Source organism: Eumetopias jubatus, unplaced genomic scaffold (genome assembly GCF_037043125.1).
Source record: "Eumetopias jubatus isolate StellerSeaLion01/CBP00866 unplaced genomic scaffold, mEumJub1_p1.0 scaffold_3, whole genome shotgun sequence".
Classification (NCBI taxonomy): Eukaryota; Metazoa; Chordata; class Mammalia; order Carnivora; family Otariidae; genus Eumetopias; species Eumetopias jubatus.
In genome coordinates, this window is record NW_028274809.1 from 5,065,725 (window position 1) to 5,081,798 (window position 16,074).

A 16,074-nucleotide genomic window follows, 5' to 3' on the forward strand; every position below is an offset into this window, starting at 1 on the left:
TGGCCATTCTGACCGTGCTCTTTGAAGCCACTCGTCAAGTGGATTTATTTGGTAATGCACAGGCTGACAATTCGCTCATCGCTTGGTCTCAAGAAGATGGTCACTGATTGGTGTTATTTTTTAAATGAAGAGTTTGTCCTGTACACAGGAAGAGAAACAGGATTCAAACCACAGAACCTTAGCAGGGAAGTATCAAGGGGCTGTGACATGCGGCCCTGGGGGCACACGGGGGTACACATAATGATGTGAGTCCTGGGTCCTGAACAGCTCTGGGCCAATGGCAGCCGAGAACCTTCTAGCACCAGCGTGGTCTTGAAAGCCACACCTATCAGCCATCTCTTCTCCCGCAAATACGTTGCATGACATTTTTTTAAAAAACCAAAACCCTCAATACGCTCGAATGTTTTTCCTTTTATGTCATTGCATCCAAGTTAACCCCTTGGGTTTTGCCTTTATGGCAGCACTCTTTCCTTAAGCATATTAGGTCAAGCTGACATGCGGTATAGATTTGTGCTATTATTATCACACACGCCACCTGAATGCCAAACATGCTTTTAACGCGGACACTCAGATGCCTTTTTAGGAGAAACAAATCTTTATTTAAAAAAAAAAATAATAACTTACAAAATTGAGAGAACTCTCTGAAACGAGACTGTTCATTTTGTGCACAGCATTGCAGCCTGGAACAGTTTTGCTCCATTTTGCTTCTTTTTAATGTAACTTTACAAAACTATGAATATCACAAACTGCTTTACAGAGTTATTCCTGTTCCATATCCCATGCCGGTACAGAGCACCACACATATATAAAACTATCGTAAATAAAACATTTCAGCCAGGACTGGCATAGATTTATAGATTTATAGATTTATATATATATATATATAAAATTTCAAAACAGCTAACAATTAATGTCATCCTTAGTCAAAACTGAAATCCAACTAGCCTTAAAACTACAACACTCTGAATATATGTCAGCGTTATAGCTCCCATACAATATTTAAAATATATTTAAACTTTCAATACATTTATAAGGTACACCGATAATGAGAAAATAAAAGTCTTAAGATTTAAATACAAATCACCATGTAAAACCTCCAGGGAACACAGAACGTCCTATTGTACAGAAGTGCAGGCTAGCCTGCCCCGAGGCAGGATTAGACACACGACGGACCGTGGACGCATCAGGACGCACAGCCTTGCACGAGAGCCACCGCCACGGCCCGAGAAAGAGGGAAAGGATGCTCGGCGGCCCCCGTTCCCCTCTCCACGCGACTCCGGCCTCAAACCCTGAAGCCACCTTGCTTTACTCTTGGGAACGACGCAAGCCAGTGCCGTGGAGAAAGCAAGCAGACTTGTCCCGGAGACCCCACAAGGCGCGTCACTTGGTGCTCTGCTCCAAGGCGGAGTACTCTGTTTCTGACACCCTGGATGCATCGATGAGCTTGGTGAGACCTGTCTTGGCCGAGTACTTAAAGATGAAGGCCTTCATCAGCTCGTACCTGTAGTTACGATTGATGAAGCTGTAGAGCACGGGGTTGACGCAGCAGTGCACCAGCGACAGGCACTGTGTGACGTGCAGAGCCGTGAAGAGGAAGTTCTCCAGCTGGCAGGTGAAGGGGACGTAGTGGAGAATGGAGAAGATGTCCAGGAGCACCACCACATGGTAGGGGAGCCAGCACACAAGGAAGACCACCACATAAGAGAAGATGATCTTGCGACTGCTCTGCTTCTCCTGGTCGCTGGATGCGGTGATGGCTCTGGCCAGCAGGCAGTAAAAGATGGCGATGATGCAGAAGGGGATGGCGAAGCCCAAGACCACAGAGACCAGCTCCATGCTGATGAGCCACTCCTTGACGCTGTGCTCGGGGTAGAAGGAGCGGCAGTAGGTCTCGTTGTTGGACGCCGACGTGACGGTCTTCAGGTAGTAGGTGTCGGGCAGGGACACGCAGAAGGCCAGCAGCCACACCAGTGCGCAGACGGCACGGCGGACCACCTTCTTCCTGCGGCTCGAGGTGCCGGCGAAGTAGGCAATGGAGAGGTAGCGGTCCACGCTCATGCACGTGAGGAAGAAGATGCTGCCGAACAGGTTGATGGAAAAGATGAGGTGGGTGATCTTGCACGTGAGCTCTCCCATGGGCCACTGGTTATGCTGCACAAGGCTGACCACCCAGACGGGGATGGTGACCACCACCCACAGGTCGGCGATGGCCAGGTTGAGGATGTAGCAGTGCGTGTCATAGCCGGTGGTCTTGGCCTGGATGTTCACCCAGACCACCACGGAGTTGGCGATCATGCCGGTCACGAAGATGAAGATGTAAATGAAGGACAGCGTGTACAGGAGCACACTCTTGTTGGGCATGTTGGGACACAGCACCGTGTCGACAACGAGGCAGTCGCTGCCGTTGCATGGCCAGCTGATGTCAGAGAAGTTCCCTGGTTCCGAGTAGTCGAAGAGGTGCAGATCCATGGTGCTGCAGGCAGCGAGCAGACGGCCTGCACAAAAAACAAACAGAAAGGATGCAATGGAAAAGTGGCTTCATTAGGAAACACTGGAGTGCCGGTCAAGACGCTTTTCTGGCGCTCCACATGCTTGGTGGTGTCTTCCCAAAGAAAGGAGAAAAGGAAAAGCATAGCAGAGCTCCACACGACGACATAAAATGGGCCTGGCATCTAAGTTCGCGCGGTGCCTAAGGGAGAAACAGGGACTGCTTTCTCTCTTCGTATGGCTGTGTTCTCCAGACATCACCAGCCTGGCTGTGCCCATGGTGTGGTGCCCAGCGGCGTGGTCCGGGGGCCCGAGAAATGTGTGACAGCCACCGCGACGCTGACGGCTCGCTCAATCCTAGCAGAGAACAGGGGAGCCATTTTCCCCATGTCCCAAAGAACGGCAGAGTCCATCTGTTCCTGGCACTGCTGTATTATAAGTATCCTGCCCTGGTGTCTTAATGAGAGTGCTTGAGATCCCCTCCCACGTGTGCAACAAAAATGGGACTCAGTGCATTTTGCCTTCCTGCCAAATGTGCACGGAAACCTAGGTCTTGGGCCACCTTCAGTTCTCATTCATGAAGACCAGAGGTGTGCAACGCCCTGCAGCTTGATTGCACCCTAAACCTGCGGACCCTGGGTTTGTCGTGGGGCTTTCAACAAAGGGCAGCCACCCAGCTGTCTGGAGCTGTGGGCCACTGCCTAGGTTCCCTTCTTACAACTTGTGCGAAGCACAAAAGTCACGACCTGCCGCACTTCGGGGCAGGGGGAGTAGGCGGCAATTGTCTCAACTGTCTTTCCTGCTGACCTAACGTGAAGCCAACACTCTGAACTGTCACCAATATCCACAGAGAATGCAGTCCAAAGTACCACTGTGCCAAGAAATGGTCATTTCTCCCCAAATGCCCCAGCTAGGAGAGCTGTCTTCTACTGGGGCCCCATCCACTCGAGGGCCCTGAAGTCCCTGCAGGACACAGCCCTGGGTCGGCAGCCCACTGGGTGACCCTGGGAACAAGGGCGCCCCGCTAGGAGTGATCTCATATGTGAAGGTGGTTTTCCTTCCTTCTCATGGGTCATAGGTAATGACTGATCCCAAGTCGAGTTTCTGTGCCAAGTTCATCCAAAGTGGACCCCAGGTCACATAGGAGAATGAGCAACCCTGGTCCACCTACGCTAACGGTATGAGGACACCTAGCTGTACAAAGCACCCATCCCGAGACCAGACCTTCCTGGGTGGGAATCCTGATTCCTTCCTCACTGCTGTTTAACTTGACTCGCTAACCTGTCTCCAGCTGCATTCTCAGGACCCCAGCACCATCTTACAGAGGAACCCAAGAACCAAAGGGCCCAATCCAGAATCTAGGGCATAGCAGACGCTCTGTAAATCTCCACCCCCACCCCACCCCACCCCACCCCCGTCCCTTTGGCAAAAAGGACAGCCCCCCTTAATTCTTGCTCCGCATGTGAAATGATCTCTTAACTGCCTAAGTAATACATGTCCCTGCCTGGAGGGAGATGCAGGCGAGAGCAGAGAGGGGCAGTTTGATAGGTTTACCTTCAGAACAGAATCCCTGACGAGTGAGACATTCTGCTGCCTCCCAGGACTGGTTCCTTAGCCTCAAAACTCACAGCAGGTGACCCAATCCTAAATCTCAGTTAGTGGAGACCACCTGCAGGCTTCTGGGCAGTTCTTCTCTGTATGTTCAAAGTGGCCTTTGATCCCTGTCCCAGGGACCTAAGCAGGTCCCCATGTCCCTGCTGCTGAGGGGAGAAGCCTGGGCCTCCCAGCTGCAGGGCCCAGAGCTGGGAAGCCGGTGGTCCTCGGAGCACCCCACCAGGAGGATCCCCACGCCCTGTGACCACCAACTTGGGCCAGACCAGACAGACACACAAGCACAGGAAGCACCCGGGGAGACTCAGCACGATCACATTTAGGACAAAGAAACTCCTCACGTACGAGACTTTGGACCGCCCCATCCTAAGAGGCAGCTTAAGGACCCCCAAAGGACGTAGGCACAAGGGGCAGCCGAGGACACCTCTGAGGAGCCAGGGCTCCCTGACCCACTGGACTGGCCTCGGGGTGGCGTGCTTTGAAGCTACGATTTCCACCTCCCCCTGGCCACTCACCTGCCTGGGGCTGACCCTCCCCTTCCCATCCCTCGAAGCCCCCAATTCCAGAAGAGAACAAAGCAAGGATTTCATGGTTCTAATGTGGTGACCCCTTTTTTCTCCCATTTCCTTAAAATGAAGCACACCTGCAGCATGGCCTAGTTTATGAAGTGCTTTCGCCTCATGACCTCATCTGACCCCGGAGTCCCTGCAGAGCGGAGGAGCTCACTGGAGGGCAGGCCAAAGCCCCACAGCTGGGCAGAGGTGGGCCCGGGACAGGCGGGGCTCCCTCCTCAGTCCGCACCGGTACAACCCTACAAGGCCTCGGCACACACAGCCACAGAGCCCGGGGTCCGGGCCATCCACGGGACCGTCCACAGGCCGAAAAGGTAGGAATGAGCCCCAGCCCTGGTTAGCCTGACTGGGTCTAAGCACCCCCAGCTCTTTGCTCACCACAAGGAGTCAGTGAGCGAGCTCGGGCCTCCAGTACGATTCAGCAGACAGGCGCCGGGCACTGTTCAGTGTGGACAGCCAGACCCACACGGGCACGGAGGACTATGAGAAGTCACCGGCCTCTCACACCCCGCCCTTTTGTAAATTACCAGGCCAAGGTGTCCAGATCCACCCTCTGGGGCTGCTAACCGTTGCTAATCCCAGAGCTCCAGCCACGGTGGGGGAGGGCTGGGGCCCCAAACTTGGTTTTCACCTCTGCCCTCTGGGCAATGAGGACCTGATTTAGCCATCACCGGTCCTCTGAGCTGGAAGAGTTACCTGCTCGCGGGGCACGGCTCCCCTCAGCTGTCCTCTCCCTTGCCTTCGGGGGGCACAGTGAGACTCTTCCAGCCAGGACTGAAGGGGAGAACAGAGGCTTCGAGGCTCCTGGCTCGAGCGTGAAAGCCAGCTCACCCCCATCACCGATCTCCCACCACCCATCAGCCCAGGAGCTGAAGCCCGAGGCCCGTGCCCTGACCACCCCCTTCCCCCAGGGGGACCCCCGGAACTCCCTCCCAGGGCGGGCAGCCTTAGTGGTCAAGAGAAGGAAGGAGGCACAGAGAGGAAAGGAAATAAACTGTAGTCCTCAAACTCCCTGCAAACCCCAACGGGGCACTAAGGAGGGAACGACGACTCACAACAGCTCAGCCCCGTCCTTTCGCTACTTTTCATGCATTTGGTTTTGGAAAGAATCCAGGGCCGTTTCCAGAAAAGAATATGATTTGACGAAGACAGTCTGCACCGTACGTCCCATGTGGTCTGCAGCAAAGGCCCGTCTGCCCGAGCGAGTGTCCACCAGGAGGGCTGGGGCAGGGACGTCCCCTCGATGCCTTCCCAGCGACGGTGTGTGGCCACCGCCGGAGAGAGGAACCTTCCTCAAGCGACACCCTCAGAGCCACCAATATGGCAAACTATGGAGCGTCTACCCAGGCCCCTGGGTCCCAAAGGCCTGACGACAAGGCTCCTAGCAGGCCGTAGGAAACCTCCCTTCCTGTCCCGGTGGAGGGAGGGGGCCACCTAATGGACCACAGGGGCCACTTTTAACTCCCTGAGTGTCCCGCACCAGAATCCCAGCTGCCTTCCAGCAAGAGCAGATCGCCTCAGCCGGTACACAGACAGCTGACAGCATTCTGCGTCCTTCGGGAAGGATCCGTGCTCCTGTCTAAGCGGCCAGGCCTCTGGGCCAGCGTGCTGGTCTGTGCATGCTGGGAAGCAGCGGTGGTCTGACCCGGACCCAGGGGAGACCACTCCTCCCACTGGGACCAGCCACTCTCTGCTGGGATAAACCGGCAACTCCACTCCTGCCAGCCCGGGGCCGGAGCTTGGGAAAAACTTCCAGAGTCAGTCACACCTGAGCACTGCCTGGCTCCCTGGGGGCTCGGAGCCTCCACCAGGGCAGGCGAGAGGATGAGACCCACCTACAACTAAGTGGTAAGGCATCTGCGTAAAGGGTCCTGACAGAAGGAAAAAAAAACAGGGCTTTGAATTTTCTACAGCTTCTTGATTTTACAAGTTCACACATTCTTCCTCTCGAAAGACTCACGTGTCCCCAACTGTACACGCATGTACTAAAGCACTCTTCATTAGCGAAAAACTGGAGACAACATAGATGTCCATTGGGAGAGGATTAATGGTTTGATAAAGTAGCGCGTATCCACCATCCGAAATATAATACAGCTCTGAGAAGACAGAGGGGCTCTGCTTTTGTGAAGCACGAAAGTTATAGCATACCTGAATACACGGACGTAAAAACCAGAGCAAAAACTGCACGCGGGCAGAGAAAAAAGACCAGCGGGAAGGATAAAGCTTTGGGCAGCCAGGGTACGGTGGGGGCACAAAGGGGGCTTTGTAGATTTTCCTCCATAAACTTCTGTATGATTTGAAACTTGACAGCAAGAATTGGGTAGATTCGGAGGGAGGGATGTTTCACAGAGTATGAGCGGTTCAAGTTCCATTGTCCCCGAGCCCAGAGACCCGACTGAGGGCAGAGAGCTGGACTTGCCCCCGTCGGCTCCCTTCTCCCGGGCACTCCCCGTGCTTTCTCTGACTCTCCTCTCCACAGCTTCACCCAGGGGGAGCCATGCTCTGGCCTCCTTGCCAGAGTCCCAGCCCTTCGACTCTAGCTTGAATGCAGTTCAGGTGAGGAGAACCCACACCACCTCTAAAAAATCGTTAGGCAATTGCACATCACTGGGGTCAGCGTTTTTTGTTTTTTGTGTTTTTTTGGATTTTTTTGTTTTTGTTTTTGTTTTTCCTGATGCTGCATTAAATCTACGGGGAAGTCCAGAAAAGCTTCAGTCCCGGCAGACTCCCTGAGGCCATCTGCTAGGGCTGACAGCAGATTGGGGAATGGTCTGTCCCCCAGTGCCAAGCAAACAGAAACGATGCTGTCCTGACTACAACTTATTTCACACAAGTAAGGAACTGGTTTAAATCATTAGAAAACTCAAAAAAAATAATCAAGAGAGCCAAGAGAAAAAAAAAAAACCCTCCCCATCCTGATTCAGATAGAGGCCACCTATCGCTGGAGTCCTCAACAGACTTCCTGTTAACGCACGGGGTGGGGCATCCTTGCCCACTTTTAAGTATTTGGGGGAGAAAACGAACCCCACATCCAGAAACCCGATCTGGTCTATTGTGCTCAGCTGCCCATGGGGAAGCAAGGTTGTGCCCAGAAGGGCAGACCCAGAGACCCACGTCACAAAGGCTGCCGGCTGGGTTGGCCGGGTGTAACCAGAGCCCTCGTTCCCACCCAGCTCAGGACCTGGATGAGGCGGGGGGAGGTCAGCCAGGCTCTGGGCCAGACACAGTAGGGTTCCCAGGAGAAGGCGGCTCCATCTTGGCCTCTTCTCATAAAACTCAGGGATGATCCCCACAAAGGTATCTGTTACCACAAGAAAATTCGAAGACGCGGGCTATCCGGACGCACAGTCCTTTAGCTGTCCCTTAGCCAACAACGGTCCAAAGCCACCTGAGTCACTCAGTCCCTCCACTATTTGAGCGCTTGGAACAAAACAGAGTCAGCTCCCAGACCTACCTGTGGCTCAGCAAAATGTTCACCATAAAAATATGCAATCCCCTCATTACTTTAACAAGGAAAGCACCTACTATTTTTTTTCAATTCTAAATTAGTAGATCCTTAGGTTATAAAAAACATCAAATATTCCCTGCAGAAAACCATCAAGTATTCAAAATCAGATAATCCCCTTTTTTTCCTTTTCTTTTCTTCTCTCTCTCTTTTTTTCTTGCTTGTTTGTTTTTACTTGAATAGGAAATGTGTGTCCCAGGGCTATAATTTTCCGGACTTGAAACACACTTGACATGAGCCAGCCTTGGGTTTCTTTCTAAACTCTACCTGAGTGTGTGGGACTCAACTAGAAAGGCGTTCTAACACCGATCTTATTCCTAAAACTAAAACGAAGTGCAAACCCTGTATTTTTTCATTCCAAATTCCATTTGTGCCCGGCAAAAACCACTGAGAAAAATCGAAAGTCCTGGTCTTGGAAGGTTTTTCTCCTCCTCGGTTTACTCTTAGGGTTTCTAGAGTGACCGGTCGGCCAATCTCAGGTCTGAGTAACTTCAGCCACTCCCTCAACGCTTCCCTGAAAACAGGAGCCCCTCTGCCTAGATGATCGCACAAAAAGCCACTGTTCCTGATTAAGTAGGTTTTTTTGTTTGGATTTTTTTTTTCATCCAGAAAGCCTATACTCTGCCTGTTCTGGGTCTGATTAGAAACCATAATACCTTCTCAATTCTCCCAGGACTTGCTGTTAATAAGGGAAAAACTCACCTCTCAAATCCTGACTCAGTTAAGCCCCGGCAGGCTGCCTCGGCTATACTCTCTGGAACTTTTTTAAAACTATGATTGCAATGCATGCCCCCTTATAAAAACTGGACAGGCAGCAAAATACAGGCATTTCTCCATTTTCTTTTGCTCTTCCGCAACCCCCCCCCGCCACACACACACACCCACCGCCGCACCCCCCACCCCCCACCCCACTCCCCAGCCGCAACCCCCCCACCCCCATCCCAGGGAGGCTGTGGCATCCAGCTCAGCAGTTGTGCACACATTCAAGTGTTTATGGCAGAGACCTGGGGAAAAAGAGCAAATTGTTTCCAAGCTAGAGCTCCCCTGTGCAACTTCGCTTTAGAGAAAGGCTTTGCATCTGGGGAAGCTCCCGAGCTGATTGGAAGAAGGACAGGCAGTTTATCCATTTAAAATCTATAGAAAGTTAAGCACAGACCCCAGCAGCCTCCACTTTCTTTTCTAGGCAATCCTATTTGATCTCCGCATTTTCCTGGAATAAATAAAAGGACACAAAGGCAGCATCTGAGCTTAAAAAGAAAAGAAAAAGTTACCACATTGAGACTTTGCAGAATGAAGTTTCAGGGGATGTCAGAGCACCAAATACCTTCAAAGAGCTATAAACCATGTCAGGGGGCCCTCTTCCACTTTTGGAAAACCTAATGATCCTGTTGTGAGCAAGTGAATGGAAAGGAAAAGAAAGAAGAGAAGAGAAAAGAGAAAGGAAAAAAGATAGACAGAAAAGAGGGAGGGAGGGAGGGAGGGAGACAGCCAGTCTGACTTTTACAACTTCTCATTCTCCCTGGAAGTTACAAGTCTTGGCTAACCACCCACCCCTGACCTCACTCCAAAGCTCCGTCAGTCACCCCTTCAATCTTCATGCATGCTAACAATATTGAACAAAAGTCATGCTTTACCTGAAGGGTATATTTAAATTACAAAATCCTAGACTTGTGTGTGTGCCTTTTTTTCCTAACAGAAGTTGGACTTACCTTCTAAGAGCACAGTAAATACTCAAATTAGACTAGCAAGGATGCAATCAAAGTCACGGAGACCGAGCTGAATTAACATTCACTCTTACAGCTTCTGGGCTTACAGGAGCTAGTAATCCCCCAAAGCCCCGAATTCAAATACATTCTGGAATCACAAAGATTCACAGCGCAGTATAGGGCTTCACTTAAGGATGCCCCTTAATAAAGTGCACATCTTTCTGCAGTTACATATTTACTGGCAAGCCCCTCTATTTCCCGACTGATCTACCAGTCAAAGAGGTTAGCAGTGTTGCCAGGCTGTTCCCTATGCCAACTCTGAGCAAGCAGAATGGCCAGTCTGCATTCTTGCTAAATTCTCCACTTACCCGAGCTTAAACACCCACAGCAACAAATAAACACCAGATTCCTAAAGCCAACACACAAATGGAGCGTCCCTTCCACGAATGACTCAAGGAAACCTACCCTTTTTACTTTCTGCAGCAGAAAGGTGAGCCCCCAAGTTAGCGGACAGGCTTTTTGCAAGGCAGCCATGCAGCATGCAGCCCGTGCTTTTCAGAAACCAGACCTGCAGCCTCTCAGCAACCATCACAGCGTTTCAAAAAGAGTCCTCTGAAAAAGACCGCTTAGCTGAAGAACAGAAACCCTGCCCGCCGTCCTCCCCTTCCTTTCCAGGCAGGGCTGCGGAGAGCAGTTTCCTTACCTCTGGGCTGGGCTCGGGCTCAGGGCTCCCTGCGCGGCTGCGGCAGCGCTCACCGCCTCGGGGCTGAGCAGTTTGCAGGACTGAGCTCTCTGGCGGCGGACCTGCGTTATATACACTGCAGGAAGGCGCCTCTAGGTGGCAGCTTTGTAACCCGCATCTCCCTCCCTCCCGGCCCGCGCCGCACCACCCCCACACACACGTGCAGGCGCGCGCACACACACACACACGCGCGCGCGCGCGCGCGCACATCCCTCTCGTAAACCCGGGTCTGTCTTTTCCCGTGCAGCCCTGCACCCCACAACGCACTCTCGGGAAACCCCAGCCGCCCTTGACTTGCAAAGTCTAATGAAGCCACAAGGTCCGGACCCCATGGGGGAACATGTGTCAGCAGAAGAAAAACTGCCGAGAAACCTTAGTGCTTTGCGAAATCATCAAATATTTATCTGGTCTCAGGTATATCTTTAATAATCCCATTACCACCAAGAGTCCCTTTGAATGCCTCTTAGTTCGAAGGGAAGGCTTTGTTCCCAAGACAAATTGCTCTGACCTTCTGAACTTCGGTGTTGATTTATTTGGCCTGGGTTTTCTTTGTTAATTCCTCCAAAACAGAAGTAACAGTTTTGGTATGAGCAGTTAATCGGCACCATTTTAAATACCCCAAGAGTGGGGGAAAGGGCTTTAGAAATAGATTTTAAGATTTTATTTGAATACTTTTATTTGTAAAGGATTTCGGGTCCAAAGTCCTTGAAAATCTAAACAAGATGGTGTTCTGAAATGCCTACGCAGTGCCAGGCACACATTAGGGGTATAATAAATGTCTTGTGATATAGTCTTTTTTTGAGATGAGTTTAGCAAATGCTTTACTATGATTAAGTACTATTATTACTGAAATCTACATTCTCATCAAGAAGTGTATAGCTAAAGTTCTGTCCGTGGGACAATTCAACCTAAGAATGTGTTCCTTACCATAGTCACCTCCAACGCCCTGTCTAGAAAAATCGACCATAAAACAGCGACCTAAACTTTCACTTTTAAAACCCGTGCTCACTGAGCTTTTCCCCCTAGAGTAATGTGCAACGCTGTGGTTTTTGACTTGCTTTCTGCTTCTCGTGGGGTTCCCCAAGGGCACAAGTGCGTGGAGGCACCCGCATGTTCCCACTTTCTCCCCAGCTAAAACTTTTTGAGATTCTTTTTATACTTCTTGCTAAAAATAACAGCAGACAGCCAAATGCCAAGCCTGGAGGGACTGGGAGGTCAAACTCTCCCGCGGCTAGAAGGCCCTAGTGTGGAGAAAGCCCTTAACAAAAGAAATACTCTGTTGAGATCAAAGCTTCCCATTTTTCTCCCTCAGCCAGAACACCAAATGCAAGCGCCAAGCGCTCACCTGCTCCCCCGGGGCTACCCGCACGGGTCCCCCTGTCGCCTGGGCACCCGAACTCCACCTCCAGGCGCCGGGGCGAGAAGGCTGTGCTAAAGAAAAACTGCGGGCAGCTGTGTGCGCACGCCCAGGATCTAGGGCCGACCGCAAGAAGGCTTTTTCACAACTTTTTGGTCCTGGTTTCTTCTTATGCGTGACCCTGTGTCTGAGCCTGATGGAAATGGACGCATGGCCAGCGAGCAGAGGTCGCCTCTGTGACACTGACGCACACGCTTCGCTTTCTATTTCCATGAACTTGACAATCTCTTCTTTGGAAAACGCGTTTCTCCTTTGGCGAGCTCGGACGCAAGAGCGAAGCCCCGGGCCGGGCCGGAATCCGCTCTGAACTGTCTCTAAAAGAAAACACGCATGGACGAGAAACGTGCTACAGGATGCAGTCGCTGAAGTGGAGGAAGGAAAGCCCAACGTAGTTGTTAAAAACAACAACACCAACAACAACAGCAACACCCCGGGTTAGGCGGTGAGGCCAGCCCTCCCCACCCGGTTTGCGGAGCACCCGGGACCCCGCCCCTGCTCGGCTGCGTGCGCCCCGCCCCCGACCGGGTGCCGCAACCCAGCCCTGGAGAAAATGAGAGGCCAAGTGAGCACCGCTTTGTAAGGGGACTGGATTCCAGCACCCCGGGCCCTAAAATGTCTCTTGGAACCTTTGCGGGTCTGCCCCAGCTTTGTGGAAGGATCGCGTTTGTAAGGGAGGCATCACACATAGTGGTTAGCTTGGTAGGAATGAGTTTGGTCACCCCTAGGAAAGTCCGGGAAGGCAGGATTGGGCAGCTGTCGCTAGAGCGGTCCCAGCTGACTCAGGACTGAGCTCTTGCGTTTTCTAGCCCTGAGTCCTTGGTGGAGCGCGCGGTGGAGGGGTTTTCAGCTGAGCTCAGCGCTCCTTCCCCATGTATAATCTGCACCCGGGATTTTAGACTCCACAGAGCCGACTCTCCCCCTCTGACCTAATTTGCCTGCAGACAAAATCGTTACAATAGAAGCCTCTATTCTTGCCGGGCTGTGGCAGCCGGGATCCGCATGCTGCTGAAACCCCACCTCACTGTAAAAGCGTCCTTATCCTTGGTAGGCTGGGTCTGGGCTCCTAGGGAGCCCCATCAGAATGGAGTCAGCATGGATTCTGGCAGCTGCAACGGTGGCCCCAGACACGCTCAAGGGCACCATCGGCCTGAAGACGGAAGGCTGACTTTGCACAACCTTGGGTCTTCAGTCCAACCTCAAGAGTATCACATTCCAGACTCCCAGAGTCATGGCCCTGGAAGAAGCCGCATCATCAGTACCTCGGCCTGGTGGGTATTGTCTCAGCTAGCGCTGGACATTCCCCCTGAACAGCAGACACAGGCCCCTTCTCTGGGGGAAGGACCTGGAGGTAAACACAGAGCCCCACCCCCCAAGGAGATAGGGTCCCCAGCCTGGGCTCCCCCCAGACAGGTCTGACTTGGAGCTCCAACTTACACACCATGTCTCCTTAGGCAGCTTAGCCTTTTTGAAAATGGAGTTCCTGTCTTTAAAATAATTATAATAGGGGAGACTGAGTGGCTCAGTTGGTTCAGCCTCTGACTCTTGATTTCGACTTAGGTCATGATCTCGGGGTCATGGGATGGAGCCTCACACTGGGCTCCACGCTCAATGAAAAGTCAGCCTAAGATTCTCTCTCTCCCACAGCCCCTCCCTACCCCGCTTTCTCTCAAATAAATAAATAAATAAAATCTTTTTAAAAAATAATAATTATAATAAAACCTTCTCTTCCTGCCAGGTGCTTCTCAGGAGTAAACAAAAGGATGCCTATTAGAGACACCTCACCCGCCCAGAGCAGCTACTTCTCCTCCTCCTCCTCCCCAAGGCTGAGGCAAACCCCAGTGACACAGGGTGGTTTTTTAAGGAGTAAAACAGATATACAACCCAAGGCTTGCAACATTTTATGAACCCTTTGGTAACGTCTGGACAGGTTTCATAATAAGAGCGTTTAGCTCTTTGCTGATCTAAGTGTTCTGCTTACATTCGTTCATTTAATCTTTACGATGACCCAATATTGGCACTACTTTTGTCCCATTTGTATAAGGAAGGAAGGTAAGGCCCAGAAAGAGTGGATAACCTGCCCAAGCTAGTGAATGGAGGGGATTCAAACCCAGGTTTGTCTGACTTCACGGCACAGGCTGTCATCTGGTGCCACAGAAGACAAACTCTTGGAAAAAAAGAGGAAAAGCCGTTGCAAAATATAGATCAGGCTGTCTTAAGTTGGGCTTCCTAAAAGCAGAACCATGGATGAGAATTCGGGGCAACCCATATATTAAAGAAGTGCTCGAGAATAAACTAGCAAGGGAAGGAAAAACCCACCCAAAGCTATGATCCTGGCCAAGTCTCAGCGGCAGTCTGACCCCCTTCATGAGCCTCCAAAGCCGGCAGTCCGCCCTGACTTCACTCCAACTGCAGGCAAGGATGCTGGCTTTCATACTCCTACACCCTTCAAAGCCTGGATCGGGGCTGCCGGGTGGAAAGGTGGGGAACAAGCCTCACCTTCTCCCTGTTCCCACCCTGTGTGGACAAAGCAACTCCAGGAACCTGAGGTCAGTCTCTCAAAGATACATCCCAGTCACAGACCTGGGCGGTAAACCCACATTAAGTGGACACACAGACACACAAGGAGGTCGAAAGGATCTGGGAGCATGCCACCCGTACCCACTGCACTAGGCATCAATGGCACCTCTTATGTCAATTTTGACCCAAATAAGAGAATACTCACTAATTAATACTCAGACCAACTTGTTTCTACCTCAGGACCTTTGTACCTGACATTTTCTCTTCCTGGAAAGCTCTGATCATAGTATGGTTATGTCTTCCCTGTTATTCTAAAATATTTATTTTTAAATATTTATTTTTAGAAAAACCTTCTTTCACTGCTCCGGGCCATTCCAGTTACTCTGCCATTATCCTATATTCTCCACAGAACTTACTGCCAACCAAAGTTTCCAGTTTAGTATTTGTCTTCTCCCCACCAGAGTATACATTCCTTGAGGGTAAGAATGTTGCTATGTTGTTCACTGCTATATCCCCTTTTGTCACACAGGGTGCTTGGCACACGGTAGGGGCTCATAAATATTAACTGAATGAATAAACTCAAAAGAATCTCACTTTTGAATCAGGTTCTTGCCCTCCCCATATTTCACTCACCTGCCTCATAGAAATGGTTGAGGGGTCAGTTAGGAAAGATCCCCCAAAAACGTTTTAGAAAGACTTAAAATATATATGTTGAAAGTGGGGAAAAATATGAATAGGTACTTCACACCAAGTTGTGACCCCTAAAAATATGAAAAGTGTGCAACTTCCTTAGTCATTGGAAAAATACAAATTAAAACACAGTGCCGTTACAACTGCACACTCCCAGAAAGACTAACATGAAAATTAGAGAATGTTAGCAAGATGTGGCACCGCCAGTATGCTCCCACACTGGTTCTTCTCAGACTATGCGGTGAAGGACAGAGTTCTTCTTGGGTTTTTTTTTGGGGGGGGGAATGTTGTTTTTCTTTCTGTTTTTTGTTTGTTTGTTTAGATTTCCAGTGCAATGCACACCGAGGTATGGTCCCACTGAGCATGACTAGGAAGGAGCTTCTGTCACTGTGTTTCATCATGCAAGTGCAACGTATGAATTGTCTATGCAGCAACCTGTCACACAAGGCTGCTGACCATGATTTTGTATGTCACAGGGATGTCACATTTTTTTAAACCTTCCTGAATGGTTTCTCACTCTCAACTTCTAACCCTACTTCTTTGCAGAATAGTAGCAAATAGCTCCCAGCCCACAATTCAAGCGACACTGGGCTGTATCCCAATGGTGGAGGTGTAAACTGGCACAATAATTTTGGCAGTATTTACTGAAGTTGAACGTATACATGCATATGACCTAGCAATTTCATTGCAAGGTAAAACTTAAAGGTGTATATGTTGCACCAAATGAAATACACAAGAATGTTTATAGTAGGACTATTTATAAGAACTCCCCAAACCAGAAATAAACCAACATGAGCAGAAAAGAATATAATAAATCAATATCCTTC

The 16,074-nt window shown here is 50.7% G+C and overlaps 1 protein-coding gene across 1 annotated transcript; it reads right to left on the reverse strand.

The window, feature by feature from the left end:
* Nucleotides 1–572: 572 nt before the first annotated feature.
* ACKR3 (atypical chemokine receptor 3) lies at nt 573–10,659 on the reverse strand. Its single transcript, XM_028105228.2, has 2 exons — nt 10,585–10,659; nt 573–2,495 (listed from the first exon to the last, which is right to left on the reverse strand). Exon 2 carries the CDS (start codon nt 2,467–2,469, stop codon nt 1,381–1,383), a length of 1,089 nt encoding a protein of 362 aa, XP_027961029.1. The 5' UTR covers nt 2,470–2,495; nt 10,585–10,659; the 3' UTR covers nt 573–1,380.
* Nucleotides 10,660–16,074: the final 5,415 nt, after the last annotated feature.